The following is a 19538-nucleotide window of genomic DNA, read 5'->3' on the forward strand; positions in this document are numbered from 1 at the left end:
GGCTGAATTCTGCAACCTGACCAAATTGTGCCAGTTAAACAAATCTGCACGCAGTTACCTATTTTGCAGAATTTATTCTCCTTTTCCTAGCCATGATAAAAGGACAAGGAGCTAGCTAAGTCACAGAAGTCCTTCTCCTGATTGCTGGAAGTTATTTGGCTTTGCTTACTTTGTAGACTTCACTGGAAATTATGTCTGTGTTTATGTCTCTGTGGTTCTAAGGGCAGGACACTAGAATTCTTAAAATATAAGGTGATGAATTCTGCACCCATATATTTTTTTTGTTTGATTTATACACCACCCTTTATTTAAAGATCCCGGGGCTGTATACAACCTTAATAACATAATTTACACAACATAATAATAAAAATATAATACACAGCATAATAATAAAATAATAATCATAACAACAGTCTCCCCCACATTTAACAGGCCATAGGTTATTTAATGGTCGAAGGCCTGGGTAAAGAGGAATGCTTTTGCCTGGTGCCTAAAGACATGTAATGATGGCGCCAGATCAGCCTTTTGGGAGAGAGCATTCCACAAATGGGCAGCCACCACCGAAAAGGCCCTTTCTCATGTTGCCACCCCCCCAAACTTCTTGGGAAGGGAGGGTGTAAAGAAGGGGCTCAGGTGACAAGTGCAGGGTCTGGGTTGGTTTGTATGGGGAGAGGCCGCCCTAAAGGTATTGGGGTCCTGAGCTGTGCAAGGCTTTGTAGGTCAGCACCAGCACTTTGTATTGGGCCTGGGAACTAATTGGCAGCCAATGCAGTCAGGTCAGGACCAGCGTTAATGTGCTCAAACTGTCTTGTTCTTTAGCAAGGCTGACGGGGAAAATCCGACACCAGAGCGACCAAGCTTTCCAGAGAGAGTGGAGTAAATTTATTCAATATATAGAAGGTTATTGTAAACATGTAAAGACACTAGCAGGACTGAGATAAATCATGCAGTGTTTATTGGAAGAAATTTTCTATTTTGTGCATTAAGTTTAGGATAAGTTAGGATGAATGTAGAATTGAGACAGTATAAATGTGTGAATTTAAGATGTGCTTTATAAAAACCAGATGACAGAACGGAGGGAAGTCAAGTGGCTTGGTGGAGCTAAAAACGTATAAATGGAGATATGACGTTATAATATTGATAAAAATGGATATATATATATATATATATATATATCACAAACTGTCTTGTTCTGGTGAGCAACCTGGCTGTCAAATTTTGCACCTGCTGAAGTTTCCAAGCCGTCTTCACAGGCAGCCCCATGTATAACGCATTGCAGTAATCCAGTTTAGAGATTACTGGAGCGTAGGCCACAGAGGTTAGGCTATCCTTGTTCCGAAGGCATTCTGTGCCACCTCTGCACAGGGATGTGCCCTACACCTTCTGCTATAGAGACAGATGCAACATGCTCATTCAGCTTCTCTGCAAACTCATTTCCCTCATTTAGCACACCTTTGACTGCCTTGCTGTCTGAAGGTCCAAATGCCTCCTTGCCAAGTTGCCTGCTTCTGATGTGTTTCAATACCATTTTTAGCCGTTGTTTTTAGTAATGTGCTCCTCGGTTTCTTTTTTTTTTCATCCCTTATTGTCTGCTTGCTTCTTTTCTTTTTTTGGCCAGAGTTTTGTGTTCCCTTTTGTTCTCATTTGGACAAGAATGAGAACAAGAGGTCTTCCATTTTCTGAAGGAAGACCTCTTACTGCAATAGCTTCCTTGACTCTTCTCATGAACTGTGCTGGTGTCCTCTTGGCTCTTGTGGTACTTTTCCTGACCTGTGTGGTACACATTGTAGCTGAACTTCTCTTGTGGTTTTGAACAAATGTCAAGCGTTCTGGAGAGATTTAAACCCCTTAACTTCGTTCCTACCATTCCCCTAATTTCTGGAGAGGTTTCCTCTTTTGACATGAAACATGACTGTTGGACTTTCCTGGCAGTTCACTTAAATATAAGTCACATTTGATAGCATTATCCTTGCCGTTTCCAGTTACTTCAGAAATAAAAGCTGGATAGCTCAGTTGGTTAGAGCATGGTGCTGATAATGCCAAGGTTGCAGGTTCAATCCCCGTAAGGCACAGCTGCATTTTCCTGCATTTGCAGGGGGTTGGATTCCGCGGTTCTCAACCTGTGGGTCCCCAGATGTTGTTGAACTACAACTCCCATCATCCCTGAGCTCCGGCCTTGCTAGCTAGGGGTGATGGGAGTTGTAGTTCAACAACATCTGGGCACCCACAGGTCGAGAAAGGCTGGATTAGATGATCCTCAGGGTCGCTTCCAACTCAGCGATTCTATAATCTTGCACTAGGACCGACACTTCATGGCCCACATAAGATGAAGCCCAGGGTTGCTGCTTCTTTGGTCAGTTCCATGACCAGCTGTTCTAGGGCATAGCCATTGTGTGCATTTGTTTTTACTGAAACATGTGTGTACTTGAAACCACATGAACGTATAAACAACACAGAGGGGCCCAAAGTGTTGTTGGTGTTGTTGGTGTTTTTAAAATTACTTTCTTAACAACCCTGCTTTAAGAATAACTTGCTTGGTATGCCACTGTGTGAGCTTTCGAGTTGTGCCAAGAGATATTGGGGTAAAAGCACCATGCCCCAACTTTTTCTGATGGGCAGCAACAGGGCAGTACTGTAATGATGCCAATACTGTGTGTGGGATTTGAGCGCCCTCTTCTGCTGCTTTAAGGAAATGCCCAATGAAAATAGAGAATTTGCATCCTCTTCCTGCCTAAGCAACCTTCCCTCTCCCTGAATCCTGCCCACTGCCTTTGGCATTCTTGGAGGGTGGGGGTTAAAGGGATGGAGGAATGAGACTGGCCGTGTCACTTCTCGTTATATTAAGTGAAGATTAATACACATCACTTGGGAAGACAAGCGAACTAATATCAGTGTACTGGATTAAGCAAAGATCGCCAGTGTTGAAGCAATGATTTTTCAACATCAACTTTGTTGGACTGGTCATCTTGTGTGGATGCCTGACTATCATCTTCCAAAGCAACTACTCTATTCCGAACTTAAAAATGGAAAGCGTAATGCTGGTGGTCAACAAAAGAGGTTTAAAGACTGTCTCAAGGCAAATCTCAAAAAAGTAGTATAAACACTGACAACTGGGAAACACTGGCCTGTGAGCGCTCCAGGTGGAGAACAGCCTTTACCAAAGGTGTCATGGACTTTGAAGACACTCAAACTCAGAACACAAGGGAGAAACGTGCTAAGAGGAAGGCACGCTTGGCAAATCCACACCGTGATCAACTCCCACCCAGGAACCAATGTCCCCACTGTGGAAGGACATGGGTCCAGAACTGGCCTCTACAGTCACTTACGGACTCGTTGTTAAAATCCGTGTTTATGGAAGACAACCTTACTCGGCTACGAGTGATCGCCAAAGAAGAAGATATTAAGCAAAGGTAGAGTTTGGACAGTGTTCTCGAAGCTACAAACATGAGTCTGACCAAACTGTGGGAGGCAGTGGAAGACAGGCGTGCCTGGTGTGCTCTGGTCCATGGGGTCACGAAGAGTCGGACATGACTAAACAACTAAACAACAAAGAGTATGTAAGACTCTTGCTGTAGGTAGTTACTATGGGAGATGGCAATGTCAGCAGACAAGCTCCCCACAATTCCTGCCAAGGCCCCTCCGTCCCTGTTAAGCATGGAATAAGTGTTCAAGGGTTCATCTCAGCTGTCTCCGGATCAGTAAAACTCAGTTTATTTGTAGTTGCTCCTGATACTAATATGCTTTGAGGATTTCTATGAAGTGAAGCAGATTCCATTACAGCTTTCTGATTATTGGGGGTGGGGGAGGGGAAAAAATATATCCACGCTTGAATCCCATCCAGAATTCTATCTTTGCCTCCCAACCCTGAATGCCTGTCGTTCTAGCCGTCTGTTTGGGCTAGGATAGCAGTCACACCTGCCCTGTGCCAATGGCAGTTGAATCCAGGAGGGTGATGACAGCAGCCTCTCTATAGATACACAGCTGTTGGGGGGTCAGGGGAAACTGGAAATCTTTTGCTCTCTAAAATGGAACTCCCAGACCTGTGGCGCCAGAAGCTGGTGGCCTGAGCCCACCAAGGCACAGCTGTGTGCATGTTTCATGTATTGCAGCGGGTTGGACTAGATGACATTTGGTGTCCCTTCCAACTCTGCAGTTCCATGATTTTATTCAAAGGCTGTATATTGCTGACGAGAGGATGCTGGGAGGAAACCTGGTGCAGCATCACGATAGTCACTGTTGGGAGACAGGACACTGGGCTGAATAGGTTTTGTTCTGGGCCAGTGAGCTGGTTCTTAAGTTTTAAAAACTTAAATTCATAGATACTTAAATAAAATAGGAAAGCAATCCTTTTGTCCTCTGAGTCATTGTGGCAAGAGAAAGGTATGATGTGGCAACTAATTCATATTAGGGGGTCAAAAGAACATGCCGCATAGTGTGGTGCAAGTATTTTAATCGAAGTTTGCTGTTTGCAAGAACCGCTCCAATAAGAGTTACATATTGCCAGATACTATATGTGAGTTAATCCAAAATTGGCGGTCTAATTCTGTCACTGGGCAGCAGAGGGAGCTATTGAGCAGTGCCGTTTAGGACAAAGGAATTGTGGTTGAAGTGGGTCAGTAGGCGTCTTTGAAGATGCAAGCACTTATGCATATAATTTGTAGCTTTGGGGGCATGATGGGAAGGAGAAGTTGCTAAATCCTCTTGCTTCATAACCAGAGAAGAGATGGGGAACTTCGCTAGCTGATCTCCCCCTCAGTTCCTTCCTGGTCGTCTTATTCTTCAGCTGCTGAATTGTCTGGGACTTGGAAAATCCACCTTCTTTGAAATTATGCTGTAGGTTTGGTTGTTGTCAAGAGATGTGGTGAACGCCATCCTAGTGCAGAAGGAAACCTGCAAAATGAATTGTCTGTGATAGGTGAGCTAGTCTCCCAGATAAAATGGGCAGGATGAGCAAACCATAGTTTGCACCCGAGTTTTCCTATTCTTCACCAAGGAAGGAGACTCATTGCTTTTGGACCTTTGAAACGGATTTCTCTCTTTCTCTCTCTGTGGTTTGTGCAGGAACTACTGCTGTCTTAAAGGCTGTGTAAACTAATGAAGACTCCTCTCCCATCCCTGGGAAGGATACCTTGGGAAATATGGAAATCTGCCTTACAGTATGCTGGGTGCGTGACTGCCTGTTTTCTCAGAACCTCCCTTTGTTCAAAGCTCATTGTCTCTCTCACTGGGACCTTTGGAAGTGATGCAATTTACACGGAGGTGTGGCTAATGGAGTAGTCACTAACACTTACATGTAATGTATTTGTTGTTTTGCTGCTGCCCTTGTTGGCTCTTGGCATATGGAACCTGCCAAGAATATGGCCTTTAGAAAAAGGTGGGGTGGTTAGAAATGCCAGAAACAAATAAATAACGAGGGACAAACAAGGCCACGATTACTCAAGATTGGAGTCGTCAGTACATCCCTTTCTAGGCAGACAATGCAGTCTACACCGCCCCCCACTGTAGGGAAAAAAACGGTATCACTTCAATGCTTTTATTTATATAATACATACTTGCACAAACTCACAAATACTGTACAACCCACCCCTTCCCTGCCCCACTGTACATCCCCACCCCCCGCCTGTGTGATTTAATGCAGACTCCCTCTGTACAACAAACCCCACCCCACCCCAAACCCCTTCTTGCACACTGCCCCTGGCCTAGGTGTCTCCTGGTGTGCTGCCACTTCTTGCCACACGATGGCGACATATCCGAGCCCCGAGTATGTCCTCCTGGCGGAAGCGCTGCTTCCTTCACAGCTTCCGTGCACCTGAAGGTGGTTTGGATGGCAGCCCCTTGGTTAGGAAGGCAGAGGCAAGTCTTGTGGAAATTGTCATTTCTGGCGCTCCACCCCTTACATATGTAGCTGTCCAAAGGTGGCAGCGTTTGTTCCGTTTTGTTTCTGTTTGTTTCTTTCAATCCCAGCCGTTATCCTTGATCATGTGGTTGAGTTCAATGATGTACTTGCCCTCCTTGTACTTCTGGCTTGTCTCGAAGGCTTGCTCCTGCAGAACGAGAGAACGAAAGCGTGAGCTTCCTCTAAGGCAGCGTGTGAGCAGAGAGTGGGGGATGCCAAGGGAGACTCACATATTTCCATCCAAGCGTGGTCTTGCAGTTCTCGCAGTAGATGTCCGCCACGGCATGCAGGCCTGTCAACAGCACCCGTTCCTCTGCTGGGCCACATCCAACATTTACCCTGCAAGGGGGGGAAAGAGAGAGGGTGTTGGAGTCCCTGATGCTTTCCTAGTCTGAGTTTCACCTTGTCTTTAGATCAGTGACGGGCCTCAATCTAGGCAGGTATTGGCCAAGGCCCACAGTTCTGCTTGCCACAAACCGCCCCCTCTGATGAGCACGGGAATAAACCCAGCCGCCTTCCTGACCTTAAGAGTTGGGGAAGTGAGTGTATTATCCCCATTATCCCTTGTGCCCTGTGCTTCTGAGGCGCTTCCAGTGAACAAGCCCACGCTATGTATGGCGAAATGAGAGAACACTCATAAACCTGTCTCTGGGCTGCAGCTTTTCAAGCTATAAGTGGGAACGAGGAAATGCTCCCCAGACAAGGAAAAGGACACTCTTCCACTGAAAAGCATCACACCTGAGGGCACAAGCTTGTAGACCTAACATTTTAAAATAATAATAATAATAATAATAATAATAATAATAATAATAATTTATTTATACCCTGCCCATCTGGCTGGGTTTCCCCAGCCACTTTTAAGACCACATAAAGGTTTATGGTTGGTTGTTGCTGGCTGCTTCAACCTTGTATGTAGCTGTCTTTTATAGTTTTATGCCTTAAGTCTGCTGCTCCCCTCCTGTGATACTCACACAGAGTTGAATAAATATGCCCGACCTTGGCTTCCTTGGAAAGACTGTAATGACAAGAGACACAAAAAAACAGGTTAAAAAAAAGAGACCATATCCAGAGGGATAGACACGGTGTTAGTTACGGCAAACAAATGACAGCAAACACAAAAGGAGTCCCGTGGCACCTTAAAGATAAACAGACTTCGTGTGGTGTTAGCAGTCCTAACTAGCAGACTTCTGTTCCAGCTGCATACCTCTCTCTCCCCCCCCCCTCCTCAACTGATGGTCCTTAGCCTCAGCCCTGGTTTCTCAGCTCCCTTCTGCATTTCCTTATTTGTTCTCTGGCTCGTTTTCAGTCACACCCCAACTCTCCACACTGGATTCTGTGTAATGATTAATCAGCCAGCAGTTCAAACTTGTTGACCTTGCAGTATCTCAAGCACAGGAGGGTGGAGATGGCAGTTGAATGTTAGGCTCAGGAAAGACAATACCTCCCCCTAAGCTGCCCACCTAAATTCTCCCCATTCTCTGCCTTCATTCTCCACTTCTGATCAGCGGCCCTCTCCTTTTGAGCACCGGGGAAGTCTAAAATAGTCCCTGTTTGTTAACTGTAGCTCCCTAGGATATGATCTTGCAACTGGCAAGTGTTCTAATCGCTCCCCTTCTTTACTGAGCATTTATAAATTGCTCACCAAGGAAAAGCTTCTAGGCCTATAGCCTGGCCCACTTGGGAGGTGAGCCTTGGTGATTTCCCCAGAATAACCTGGCCCAGTTCCAGGGCTCTAAGCAGTGGAAGGGGTGGAGCATTCAGTGCTGTGGGTTTCAACTGAGATTTCTTATGCTGGAGCTGCGGCAGTAGGTAAAATATTCAATCCAAGGGATCAGAGTTCAAATCCTGTGCCTGCCACAGTCTGCACATGGCCTTGGGAAATCCACACTGTCCTGGACAACTGCAAAATGTGAATGCTTCCTTGTGCTAATGTGTTTTTACCCGGTTTCTTGATTTTGTTGTCAAGTGACCCCCCCATAGTGTTGCTGTGAGGACAAGCAAAGATAAAAGATCGTAAAGGCACACTAAAAATGCTAGATACATGATCGCTGTCTGATTATTGAGATGGGGCTAATATCAGCAAATCAGAGTAGGACTCCCTTTAGTTTCCTGACCCGTTCCCCCCAACTTTTATGCTATCTCTTCTTCCTTCCTCCTCCTTTTGGCTAAGATCAAGTGTAGAAAGCCAATTGATGGAGGGAAAACAACCCCTCTGGTGCTGAGAGCTGCCCCCCCCCCCGCTATAGCAGTGTGCCAGGGACCATCCCACTCCCCCTTTTCACCTTGGAGATGAGATCGTCGTGGTTGGCCAGGTGTGCCCGGCAATGCACGCAGCTGTAGCGTCGGTGACAGTTGTCCAGATAGGCTTGGAAAGTTTTGGGTTTGGACAGCCTCACCATTGTGGTGGGGTCACACAAGTGGGAGAAGCTTCAGGAGAGTTGTGAAGAACCAGATAGTCCCTAGAGGGAAAGCTGTGTGGGCGGTGGCGGGAGGAAGCCCCCTGAAAGCCCTAAAAGAGAAGGAGCAACGAGAAAAGGGTTACCAAGGTATGGACAGGCTGGTGAGTGGAGGGGAGAAACAGCAGGGAAGTCAGGATGCCCGGGTCCTGCTTCTTCTTAGCCCTGGGAGCCAGCCAAGTTCTGCCTAACCGGTCTGGTGTCTAAACAAAAACAGTACCACGTGCTTTCCCTCCCTAGGCAGCTTCCTGGAGGCTCAGCCTGTAATTAACCCCAGGATGTAGGTCAACTCTGATCATCTCGTGATGAAGCTGCATTACCAGGAATAGAACCCAGGTGTCCTAGCTCTTCCAAGCAGTGCCTCTCCAAAGAGCCTTCAGTTTGTGGCCTTTCTAAAATCTCTGGAACCATGGGTGCGACTGCCAGGACTCAGGAATTCCTGGCTTTCCTTTCTCTTCATTCCTACCACCCTTCACCAAGAGATCTGGGAGTTTCTGGCACATTGTCAAAGAATTGAAACAAATTCACCACCTCTCTACGTGTTCCACTTTCCCTTTGGTTGTGTGTACCGAAGTCCCTGTTTTAGAGATGTCGGGTGGCGCTGTGGGTTAAACCACAGAGCCTAGGGCTTGCCGATCAGAAGGTCAGCGGTTCGGATCCCCGCGACGGGGTGAACTCCCGTTGCTCGGTCCCTGCTCCTGCCCACCTAGCAGTTCGAAAGCACGTCAAAGTGCAAGTAGATAAATAGGTACCGCTCCGGCGGGAAGGTAAACGGCGTTTCCGTGCGCTGCTCTGGTTCGCCAGAAGCGGCTTAGTCATGCTGGCCACATGACCCGGAAGCTGTAGGCCGGCTCCCTCGGCCAATAAAGCGAGATGAGCGCCGCAACCCCAGAGTTGGTCACGACTGGACCTAATGGTCAGGGGTCCCTTTACCTTTACCACCTACTCTGGTCGGTTGCTTTATGTCTCCCCAAGCAGACTGGACTTGAAATGATTAATTTTATGAAAATCTTGGGAGGTGGGTATGAAATAATGGTAGATGCACGAGGAGGCGAAAACGTACAAAAGGAATCATTGTTGGGGGTGGGGTTGGGACCTGATCAAAGGATGCTAGAAAATGTGCAGATGTGAAAAGATGGTGGGAGAGAGAGGTGGGTATGATGCAGGCGGTGGATGAGTGTTTAAGGGACCTACAGGAATTGCTGTTAAGGAATGCAGACAGTGAGGAGGCAGGGCAGACAGGGCGGGGGAGAAGGGCTGCAAAAAAAAAAAAAAATGCAAACCCAAAGGATGGAAGCCACAGATAAGCATGCTTAAGTGCAGTATGGAGGAATGGTGTAGAAGAGGCAGATGGGTGCAGAACCAGAGGGCAGAGAAAACAGAAAATTCCAGCTGGAATGTGGAAGAAGGAGATATAGAAACAAAGCAGCCTGCGGATAAATGGGGTGGAAGGACCAGACGGGGAGAGGGGAGGCCAGCAGAAATAAAGTGCCTTAAGGGAATGGTGCAGGGGAGGAATGGAGTGGGAAGGAAGGCAAAGGAAGAGCCCTTTGCAAGGGAGGGAGGGATGCTTGCTTTGCAAAGGGAAGTAGCTGGGGCAGGGAGGGGGGGAGTCTGGAACATGGTATGGGGGAGGGAAAGAGAGGTGGTTCCTTGAAAGGAAACAAACCAGGCAAGGGAATGCTGAGCTGGGGAAAATGGAGGCGGTAGCTCCACATCTTTGCAAACAAATAATACTGGGACTTGAATTGAGAAGGTTGGGGGGTTTTTTTGGAAGGGAAGCAACATTTAGGGTCACTCTATGATGCAAAAGACCCGGCACCCTCCAGATTTTCCATCCCCTCTTTGCTCTTATTGCAAACTACTGTATTGCTCTGGTCTCCACCTCCTGTACAAGTAGACTTTCTGTGTTTTTCCTTGTTTAGGGGTGGGGTAAAAGAGGAGAAAAATGTGCTACAATAGTGGCTCAGAGGAACAAGGTGTGTGCGCAGAGATCAAACAACTGGAAGAGGAAATGGTAAAGAGAGATGAGGTGGTAGAGGCAAAACAGAAAGGAATGAAAAGAGGGAGGTAAAAGAAAGGGGTTTTATTTTACATCTGGGATACAATCTCAGTAGCCCCCCCCCCAATTATCTGTGAAAATTTTCCTCAAACTGTAGAGAAATATTAAACAAAAAGGTTTATCTCATTACTGGAGAGCATATGGTTGGTAAAGGGGCAGTCTGTGATTTAGTTCCTCTTCTGTGCAAAATAAAGCATTGCCCCATGGGCAGTGAAAAATGCTAGCTAACAAGTAGGCATTTTATTTAGCAGATAAATGTGTGGTTGACCATCTGCTAGATACAAATGATAATAAAGTAATCTAGGTTCCACTTTGATGATCAAAGGCGCTCAGGATATGAACAAGAGTTCACTTTCCATAATAATGCACTTTACACATTGACCTCATCAGACAATGGGGACTTTCTTTCACATGGCAGAAAACAATGGACCACTACATGCAAACGTGGTACAATGGAAAGGAGGAGTTTCTTAAGGTGCTTTAATATGGAAGCCTTATAAATAGGTATATATTCAATCCCAGGGCCTGTCTTGACCTTGGTCTCTTCCTTTTTAGGGCAAAGATGGCAGCTTCCACATTAAATTTGGGCTTGGCCTTAAACCTTGCATTCATATTTTCTATAGTAATGAAAAGTAAGACATGAATGTGGGTAGGATACAATATTTAAGCTATCTGTTTCTTGCGAAAATGTGTTATACAGTATGTGGTTGAAGAAGAAGGGAGGGAGGGGTTAACAGAATACTGGGGAGGAGCCTCTCGGGAAAGAGGGAGGGGCCATGACTGAGAGGGTAAACCAAGTTAGATATTACAATGCAGTTCTGTGCCTGTTTACTTGGAGGAAGCCACATTAAGTTCAGTGGGGCTTACTTCTGGGTATAGGATTGCTGCCTAGGTCTCCCCCCGGCAAAAAAAAAATCTGTTACAAAATATTACCAATGTACAAAATATACATTTAATAATATCCTTACCCATTTAATACAAAACATGTAATGTGCATGCAAAAGGAGGGAAGGCGGAAAGAGTGGGGTGTCTGATAACAGTTTATAAACATAAGGCCTGAATACTCATTAAGTGAAATTTCTAGTTGGATTCTCTGACAAATGAAAATAATGCGATTTTCATTCAGTAGGTTAGAAGTAGGCAACTGTTGCTAAGTTTGCCAGTTTTAGGTAAACTTCCCTATTTGACCCAATCAGCCAAAATGTTTTTCCATTACTTGTAATGATGGAAATATGAATACAGTATAAAATATGAATATAGTATGATAAAATAAAAATGTGATGGGCAGAATCTTCTCTCTCTCTCTCTCTGTATCATACCTTTATGTCCCTCAATATGAAAGATGTCAAATTTGATCTCAAGGCTAAGTAGTGATGAGGGGGGATCTATTCAAATTGAAAATGTGTCAGTTATCAAAATTTCAAGCTGGAAAAAATGGAAATTTCCTTTATTTAGCTCTAGCTCATCATCCTGGCTCCTAGGAAATACAGAGAATTACATGTTCTCATAGACAGGATTCCATTTGGCACCGTGCCTCTAATCAATATTGCACTGGCAGTGTATTCTAGGGGCCGACAACAACACAGACCGCTCAAGACATAAAGGGTGCCATTTTATCCTGAATGGGAAGATCTTGAAAAATAAGAGCCTTTGTCTATACAGTATAGCGTTTCCTTCCCAGTAGAGGCTTTTTTAAAAGTATGTAACAGCTCTTTTGAAATCCAGTACAAGCAGGGGGCATACTTTCACATTAGGAAAAATGCCCCCTTTTGTTCGTAACATATTCTAGATCATTTATGTAGTGGGTCAAAGTGCAGGCAGGCATTACTAAAACAATGCGGGGAAACATATTACAGGTGCCTGCTGCAAGGAGGAGCAAAATAATTAATTACCGGCTGGAATGTCTTCCATCCCTTGTTATTCACCAAACCTATTTGTATCGGTCGGATTATTGCACCGCGGTTAGGTGCTTACAATCTCCCACTGCAGTCACTCACCCTAAAGCCCGATTTCCCATTAGAGGTAAACACTCCCCGGCGCCCGCAAACCCGGGATTCTTGGCACCTTAAGGACTAGAAGATTTATTGTGGCATTTTGCTTCCAAGGAGGAGAGCCCACTTCGTCAGCCACCCTCCACCAATCTCACCTGGCAGAAGAGAAATGCCGAAGAAGCCCGTCTTCGATGGAGCCCCTTGGCTTCCCCGAGGCCCGTCTAGGTCAGGGCGAGGGTGTTGGTGCAGATTTTGGGTGGGGGGAGACACCCCACAGAGAGACCTGTGGCCCCCCAGAAAAAGCTCCAGCTGGAAGTCTAGACTTCCTCTTGTTTACAAACCAAAGCCGAGAAACAAAGGTGTCTCCTCCCCTTTTTTCCCTCTCCCTCCTCCTCTCTGCGGGCTTTCCCCCTATGCTCCTTCCTCTTTCTGCTCAGCCAATGAGGGGAGAGTATGCAAATGAACTGCAGAACTTTTAGAAGGGGCGGGGAAGTGAGTAAAGAAAGCACATAATCTGGCACGTATGCTGGGGGCGGGGCGGGGCTTGCTCTGCGTGGGGCTTTGGTAACAGGGAGTGCCCCTGAGCCTGTGCAGAGTGCTTTTCCCTCGTCGCGGGGAACAGGAGCTTAGAAGGTTTCAGATCAGGAAGTGGCTGTCAGGCAGCTGTGTGTTTTTGTTTTTTGGAAAGTTGCCTCTTGGCACAGATAAAACATCACAGCATATATATGGATATGGTATTTAATACTAGTAATAGACTTTTCAGTGTGGATTTCTCAGGAGGAGGGGGAATGGGAACTGGCCATTGTCCAGTCATAGACAGACAGCTTCGCGTCTGGAACATTCCAGGCTTAGTCCCTGGCATCTCCAGTATAAAAAAAGGATCAGTCTGCAAACGATGGGAAGTATCTCTGCTTTCTGAGACCCCAAAGAGTCATTGCCAGTTAGAGAAGACAATACCAGGCTGAATGGGTATTACACAAAGGGAGTAACCCTGTACACAAGAAGGTGAAATTAAACCGGAATAAAGTACAATTGCTCATTTGGTATAAGGTGCAGCTTTATACACTCACAACAAGAGCTAGTGGCTCTGCTGACACACAGTATAACCCAGCAGAATTTGTGGCTGAGTGGAGCTTGAATCTGTTGTGCTTCTAAAGTCCTCAACACGCTTTTGCAAATAGGCACAAATGTCTTCTGCAAGAGAGAGGTAGCCATGTTAAGTCTGTTGCAGCAAAAACAGCTTGTGCCTTCTTGTATCGCCTTAATAAGTTAATAAACTTTCCTATTGTCCTTCTTCCAGCGCATACTGAGTACTTTTTCCATTGCAGCAAGCATTTTAATTGAAGTTTGACATAATGGTTTGAACTGATCTTTAATTTTTGTATTGTATCTTTGTAAACCGCCTAGAGACTACTGTAGTCAAGTTATATATAAACTGCTTGAATACATAAATATATTTATTGTGGCATATGCTCTGATGAGGCACAGTCCTCTTTGTCAGGTGCATGAAGTAACTACTGCCATGGGGAAGTTTATATGCACCCCTGAGTGTGTGTAATTTACGGGGGGGGGGGGGATTCCAACAAGAGGAACAATTAGTTTGTGCGATGAACTTCTCCTTCTCAGGATTTGCTGAGGCCCAAATTCCGCAGTGTCAAAATTCTGATTACGTTGCTTTCCAGCTTCTCATTGATGTCGTAGTTTTGTTGTTAATCTGTGGCAGCAAAAAAAAAAAAAAGGCTTGAGAATCCTTGGGCACCTTGAAGCCTAGCTTGTTTCTTAGGGCAAGACCTTCTGTAGGCGAAGGAGAACCCACTTAGTCAGATAATGGCAGTGGACAGAGGATGGTGGCTTTGTCATATTGCCGTCCAAGCATAAGTTTGAGCATATAGAGCTGTCCTGTACTGAGCGAGACCATTCATCTGTGCAACCCAGTTGTCTGCTCTGGTCTGGTTGTGGCTCTCCAGCGTCATTCTCCAACGTTTTTATTTTGCCTTCTCTTGTACTGTTTAATTTGCATGGCTGAAGTTTCCTGCAGCAAGTATTTACTCTGAGGTGGTGACTAATGTTGGAGAGACCTATGTTCAAATCCTACTGAGCCATAAAGCACACTTTGCAAACATGGGGCCCAAGCCCTATCTCTCAGCCCTATCCTACCTCACAGGGTTGTTGTGAGGTGGGAATCAAGCACCCTATCCTGAGCTCCTTGGAGGAAGGACTAGATAAGAAAGGCAGCTTTACACGGGCTATCTTATACTTTTCTTGTTACTTCTTGTGGCATGTTCTAGTTAGGATTATGTGACTTGATCTATAATGGGACTGATTTGCTGAAGATACAGTGGTACCCCAGGTTAAGAACTTAATTTGTTCTGGAGGTCCGTTCCTAACCTGAAACTGATCTTAACCTGAGGTACCACTTTAGCTAATGGGGCCTCCCACTGCTGCCGTGCCACCGGAGCACGATTTCTGTTCTCATCCTGAAGCAAAGTTCTTAACCTGAGGTATTATTTCTGGGTTAGCGGAGTCTGTAACCTGAAGCATCTGTAACCTGAAGCGTCTGTAACCCAAGGTACCACTGTACTGTATTAGAGCCCAGGGATTGGAACAGGTGACCACTGGATTTTCTTCAGCCCCAAGAGTCTCTCTACCATGACTCTGAAATTAGGCAACAATTCTGTGGCAGCAGCACAGCCACAGAATCTTGTCTCCCACAACCATTCATAGCAGAGGGTGCCTTTGTTGTTCTTTCTCTCTTTCTTGGACTGTTTATGTTTGTGTGCATTGGCCACTTCTTATGCATTAACTTCTCAGGGCAACAAAGCATCCCTGAAGAATTCAGGATGGCAGAGGAGGAGTATCTAAAGAAACAGCATTGTCCAGTGGATTAAGGGCAGGGATGTGTAAGGTAATAGTGAATAATGATAGTGGTAGATGTGGGGCAACCCAGCCTTTAGGACTGAGTTAATCGGAATTAGGGCTCAGCTAGAGAAACCTGTTTTTAAAAGGTTGGGGTTCAGCACTGAAACATGCAACCTGTTAATGGATCCCAAACTGTATTGCCACTTTCTTGCAGTAGCTGAGCCCTGAACGTCTGGGACTAGGTCTTGGGGCTTCCAGTTCAAATGGCTAAGTTGACTTCAGCCCTGGACCACTATAGAATCCGAGCACTGAGGTTGACTCAGTTCAGAGCAGGAGGCAGGAAATGGTGGCTTTGGCTAGATATGAAATTAAGGCAGTCGTATTCCTGTGTCATGTCTGGGAGAAGGCATTTCAGCATGGATTGAGTCTTATCTGACTGGTCCTAACTCCACCTTTGCTAAGGTGATTTCAGTCCACTTCTGTTTTAGCATTAGTAAGTGTTCTTAACACAGTCATTTAACTTTCCTTAATTATGAATCTTTGCAGGATTAAATGCTGTATCACGCCTGTGGCGATTGGTTTTTACTATCTCTTTCTGACTTTAAAGATCATATAAGAGTGTTGGGGCATGAGAGAGCAAGGAAGTGTGACATGTAGGATGGGTGGATGAACTTGCAGGAAGTAGTAGACCAGAGATGAGGTTGAAATTGGTTCCTGGTTCCAGCCCCTTATCGTTAGCAAGCTAAACACAGGTTTCTCATGCACACACTCTTAAGAGTCTTGTGAATCAGGCTCTTTGGACATTGGCAACAGAGTGTCTTGGCAGATTTATCACATGGGCCTTAACCTGAGGCTGCTTATTGAAGATACATACAGTGAATCAAAATGTATACATTTAACATGGGGGGAAACTCAGGAAATAATGCATATCTGTTATGGCAGATGGGGAACAAAATGTACACATTTATTTGGGTTGAGAGAATTAGCTAATTAATTCTAACCATGACTGAACCAACATACATGCAAGAAGAAGTAAGTCAATTAAAATAATTGACGGTACCCAAAAAGAACTTTTGAAGCAACAAGTGGGGAAGCAGAGGACCAAGTGAAGAGAAAACACAGGAAAATAACTGAGTCAGGCGCCATGTTCTGCTTGGCAGTAAGAGTGGTTTGCAGCAAGAGTGTACCTAGCAAAAGAATAAGTGGGCTGTGAAGCCCATCTTTTGTACGCTTTTGGACTAAAAAGCTTCAAATCACATTCCAAAGCTTCAAATCACATTTCATTGGTTACTGAAAATTTATATCTCAGGTGTCAAAGGCCAGGGCAACGGCGTGCCTTCACACGTACCTCTGTGGGGAGGGAACCCCACAACCTAGGAGCTGCCACAGATAATGGTCTCTCTCGAACCCCTACCCCTGAGCCCCTGAGTGTGGTGAAACTACCAAGAGGACTCCCTCTGTTGATCTTAATACCCAAGAGCATCTGTAGGAAAGGAGGCAGTTTTTCAGACATTTGGGGCCTAAGTCATTTAGGTATTTAAACCTACGCTTCCATTTTCTCCTGTTGCTTTCCCGGGGAGCAAATGGCAATCAGGTTTTCCTCGAATTGCTGTTTTTTCCAATTCATCACTAAAGAGCAAGTTTTGCAGGGGAAGGAGGAAGAGCAAAGGCAAAACCACTTGGACCCGTGCTTTCTGAGCGCAGGACAAGAGGAAGTGTGGACAAGCCCTGATTTGACTGGGCTAGAAATAAACTTGGCAACCAATACAGCTGTTTAAAAACAGGGGTTGTATGTGATCTATATAGAACATCAGCCAGTAACCTGTCTGCTGCGGGCTGGCCCTGTTTGCCTGGTTCCAGGTAGCAATCAAGCCACTGTATTTTTGTACCAATTGCAGCTTCTGAACATTCTTCAAAGGCAGCCCCACACATCATGCATTCCCATAATTTGGGGTGTGAAAACCTCTCCAGTCATAGTGTGTATGACTCCTCCCGATCATCTGCTTATAGGGCATTCATCTTTATTTGCTTGCAAGCATTTATACATCATCTTATAAGCCATTCATTCATGACACACTTGTCAGTGCATTTCCCTGTCACCTTAATAGCTACAGAAAGTGTTCATTTTAAAGTGGATTTGTTGCTTTACAGAGCCCTTTAATCCACTTTAATTGCACACACCGAAATTCCCCGGTATAGCAAAATACTGACTCTCTCGGCTCGCTGGTGTATTGGCACGAGGACATCATGCTTGAGTACAAAAAGTAGTTTTAGCTTGGACAGCTGAATGCTCCCTGGGCTTCTGGTGGCAGATGTGTGAGTCGGGATGGTTTAAAAGCTCATTGCGTGAAACAAGGATGTGTGAACTTAAGTTCCTTACTCAAGCTGCTTATGTACATGTGTTGATTGGAAACCAACCTCAAACCTCCTTACTGTGTACATATCAGCAGTTCAGTATCAGCAAATGCAAAGCAGAAGCCACAGATAGAAACTTGTATTGTCACTTGCTGCTTGTCGGTAGTGCCAGGAATGTGCCCAGTGAGGGTGGGGACTGGTGGCAACAAGCAACACACCCACCTGGGAAAACATGTTGGCTTGCCTCTCAGCTCCGCTCAGCCTCTGCTGACACCAAAAAGCACAGAGGAAAACGAAAGCTTGTCTTAGGAAAGAAAATAGCGTAAGCTCCCTGAGCTCTGCCAGACCCATCTATTTATTGCCCAAAGCATCTAATTCCTGCCTTGTCTCTCACAACATCAGTAATAGGGGAAAATCTCATTCATTTCGCTAGCTTTTCCTAAATCTTTCTCCATACACAATATTGGAGAAGAATTTGAAGTCCTGCATTAAAATAGTTACACATTCTTGCAGATGGCTGACTTCACTTGTGCTTCTTTGTGTGGCATATTATTCAGGGTTTTTGCGGGGTGGGGAGGTGGAATTCTAGTTTGTGTTTTGCCATGGACTGGGGAAGAAGTTTGGGAGAGTTGTTGGTAGTTTCCAGGAATGGTCCTGGAATAGTCTCAGAGGTACTTGGAGATCTCCGTCTCTATAGCTCCAGCACCAGCGACAACAGAGTCATTATTGATTGCTCTCCTACCAATCATGATGGCATCGTGGAGAGGACACGCTGTCTCCTCCATGAACTGCTCCATCCTCCATGCAGGATTATCATGCAGGTCTTAGCCTTTGGGGAGTCTGTGAAGAAGTTGTACCTGTCTCCTCAAAGAGGTTGCAATGCCCAAGAAAATAATCGGTCAGGGAATTTACACTGGTCTGGATAGATCCACTACAGGCCATCATGGTCCTCTTGAGATCTTCTTCAGGCACTCGGCCAGCACAGAACATGTCCCGGTCAGCAAAGTACTGGGTAACCATGCCACCAGTCAGAAGCTTGGAGAGGATGACTTTGGCCCCTGACTTGTGGAGCTTATCAAGCTCATCGTACAAGACGTTCCACTCAGCGTCCACGATGGCCTGGTAATCCTGCACAGTGTGGACTCTGACTTCAGCATTGTCCTTCTCCACCTTGAGCTCCAGCTCAATCTTGAGCAGAGCGATCTTGGGGGACTCATAATTCTTGGGCTCATACTTCTCAAAGCCAGCATAAGAGAAGGTCTTCTTGAAGGCAACTCCTGCCACCGGTTGGGAATCCACCAAGGGCTCTTCCCTGCACCTTCTTGATCCCAATCATTTTGATCTGCAGCAGCTCATCCAGCATCATGATGGCATTCACCATCATCTTGGCAAATAACTATTTCTGGTGGGAAATCGGCTTTGAGCTCAAGGCTGTGCTTGCGCACTTCTTCAGCAGGCTCTGCAGCGCCTCTCGGTCGGTCTTCTTGATCTTAACGTCAATCTTCTTGATCTTATTCGCTGCCAGCTGGGTTGCAGTATGGAAGGCAGCAATGATGATCTGGGGGTGCAGCCCTTCTTCCACATAGGGCTTGATTTGCTTTCGGAATTCAGCAGCTAGAAGTGTAACTGAAGTGGTGCCATCGCCAACCTCGGCATCCCATGAATTGGCAGTGTCCACAAGTGTCTATGCAGCAGGGTGTACCACATCGAGAAACTTCAGGATGGTGGCGCCATCATTAGAAATGGTTTTAACCTTTAAAGCCCTATATGGCCTAGGACCCTCGTACCTAAGGGACCACCTCTCCTGGTATGTTGCACAGAGGACCTTACTGTCTTCAAACAAAAACATATTGGAGGTCCCAGGCCACAGGGAGGTTAGGCTGGCCTCAACCAGAGCCAGGGCTTTTTTGGCTGCGGCT

The 19538-nt window shown here is 45.8% G+C and overlaps 2 protein-coding genes and 1 pseudogene across 3 annotated transcripts in view; 1 reads left to right on the forward strand and 2 right to left on the reverse strand.

Moving 5' to 3' along the window:
- CORO1A (coronin 1A) overlaps positions 1 to 19538 on the forward strand; it is a 79250-nt gene that overhangs the window by 5371 nt on the left and 54341 nt on the right. The gene's annotated exons all lie outside the window — the stretch shown is intronic.
- Positions 5953 to 12776, reverse strand: YPEL3 (yippee like 3). Its single transcript, XM_081885375.1, has 5 exons — positions 12561 to 12776; positions 8179 to 8405; positions 6868 to 6911; positions 6127 to 6235; positions 5953 to 6044 (listed from the first exon to the last, which is right to left on the reverse strand). Exons 2-5 carry the CDS (start codon positions 8293 to 8295, stop codon positions 5955 to 5957), a joined length of 360 nt encoding a protein of 119 aa, XP_081741501.1. The 5' UTR covers positions 8296 to 8405; positions 12561 to 12776; the 3' UTR covers positions 5953 to 5954.
- LOC309354992 (T-complex protein 1 subunit eta pseudogene) lies at positions 16441 to 19483 on the reverse strand (annotated as a pseudogene). Its single transcript has one exon. The product of its transcript is annotated as a T-complex protein 1 subunit eta pseudogene (transcript).

The sequence above is a fragment of the Podarcis melisellensis genome (genome assembly GCF_964234715.1).
Source record: "Podarcis melisellensis genome assembly, chromosome: 13".
In the NCBI taxonomy this organism is placed as follows: Eukaryota; Metazoa; Chordata; class Lepidosauria; order Squamata; family Lacertidae; genus Podarcis; species Podarcis melisellensis.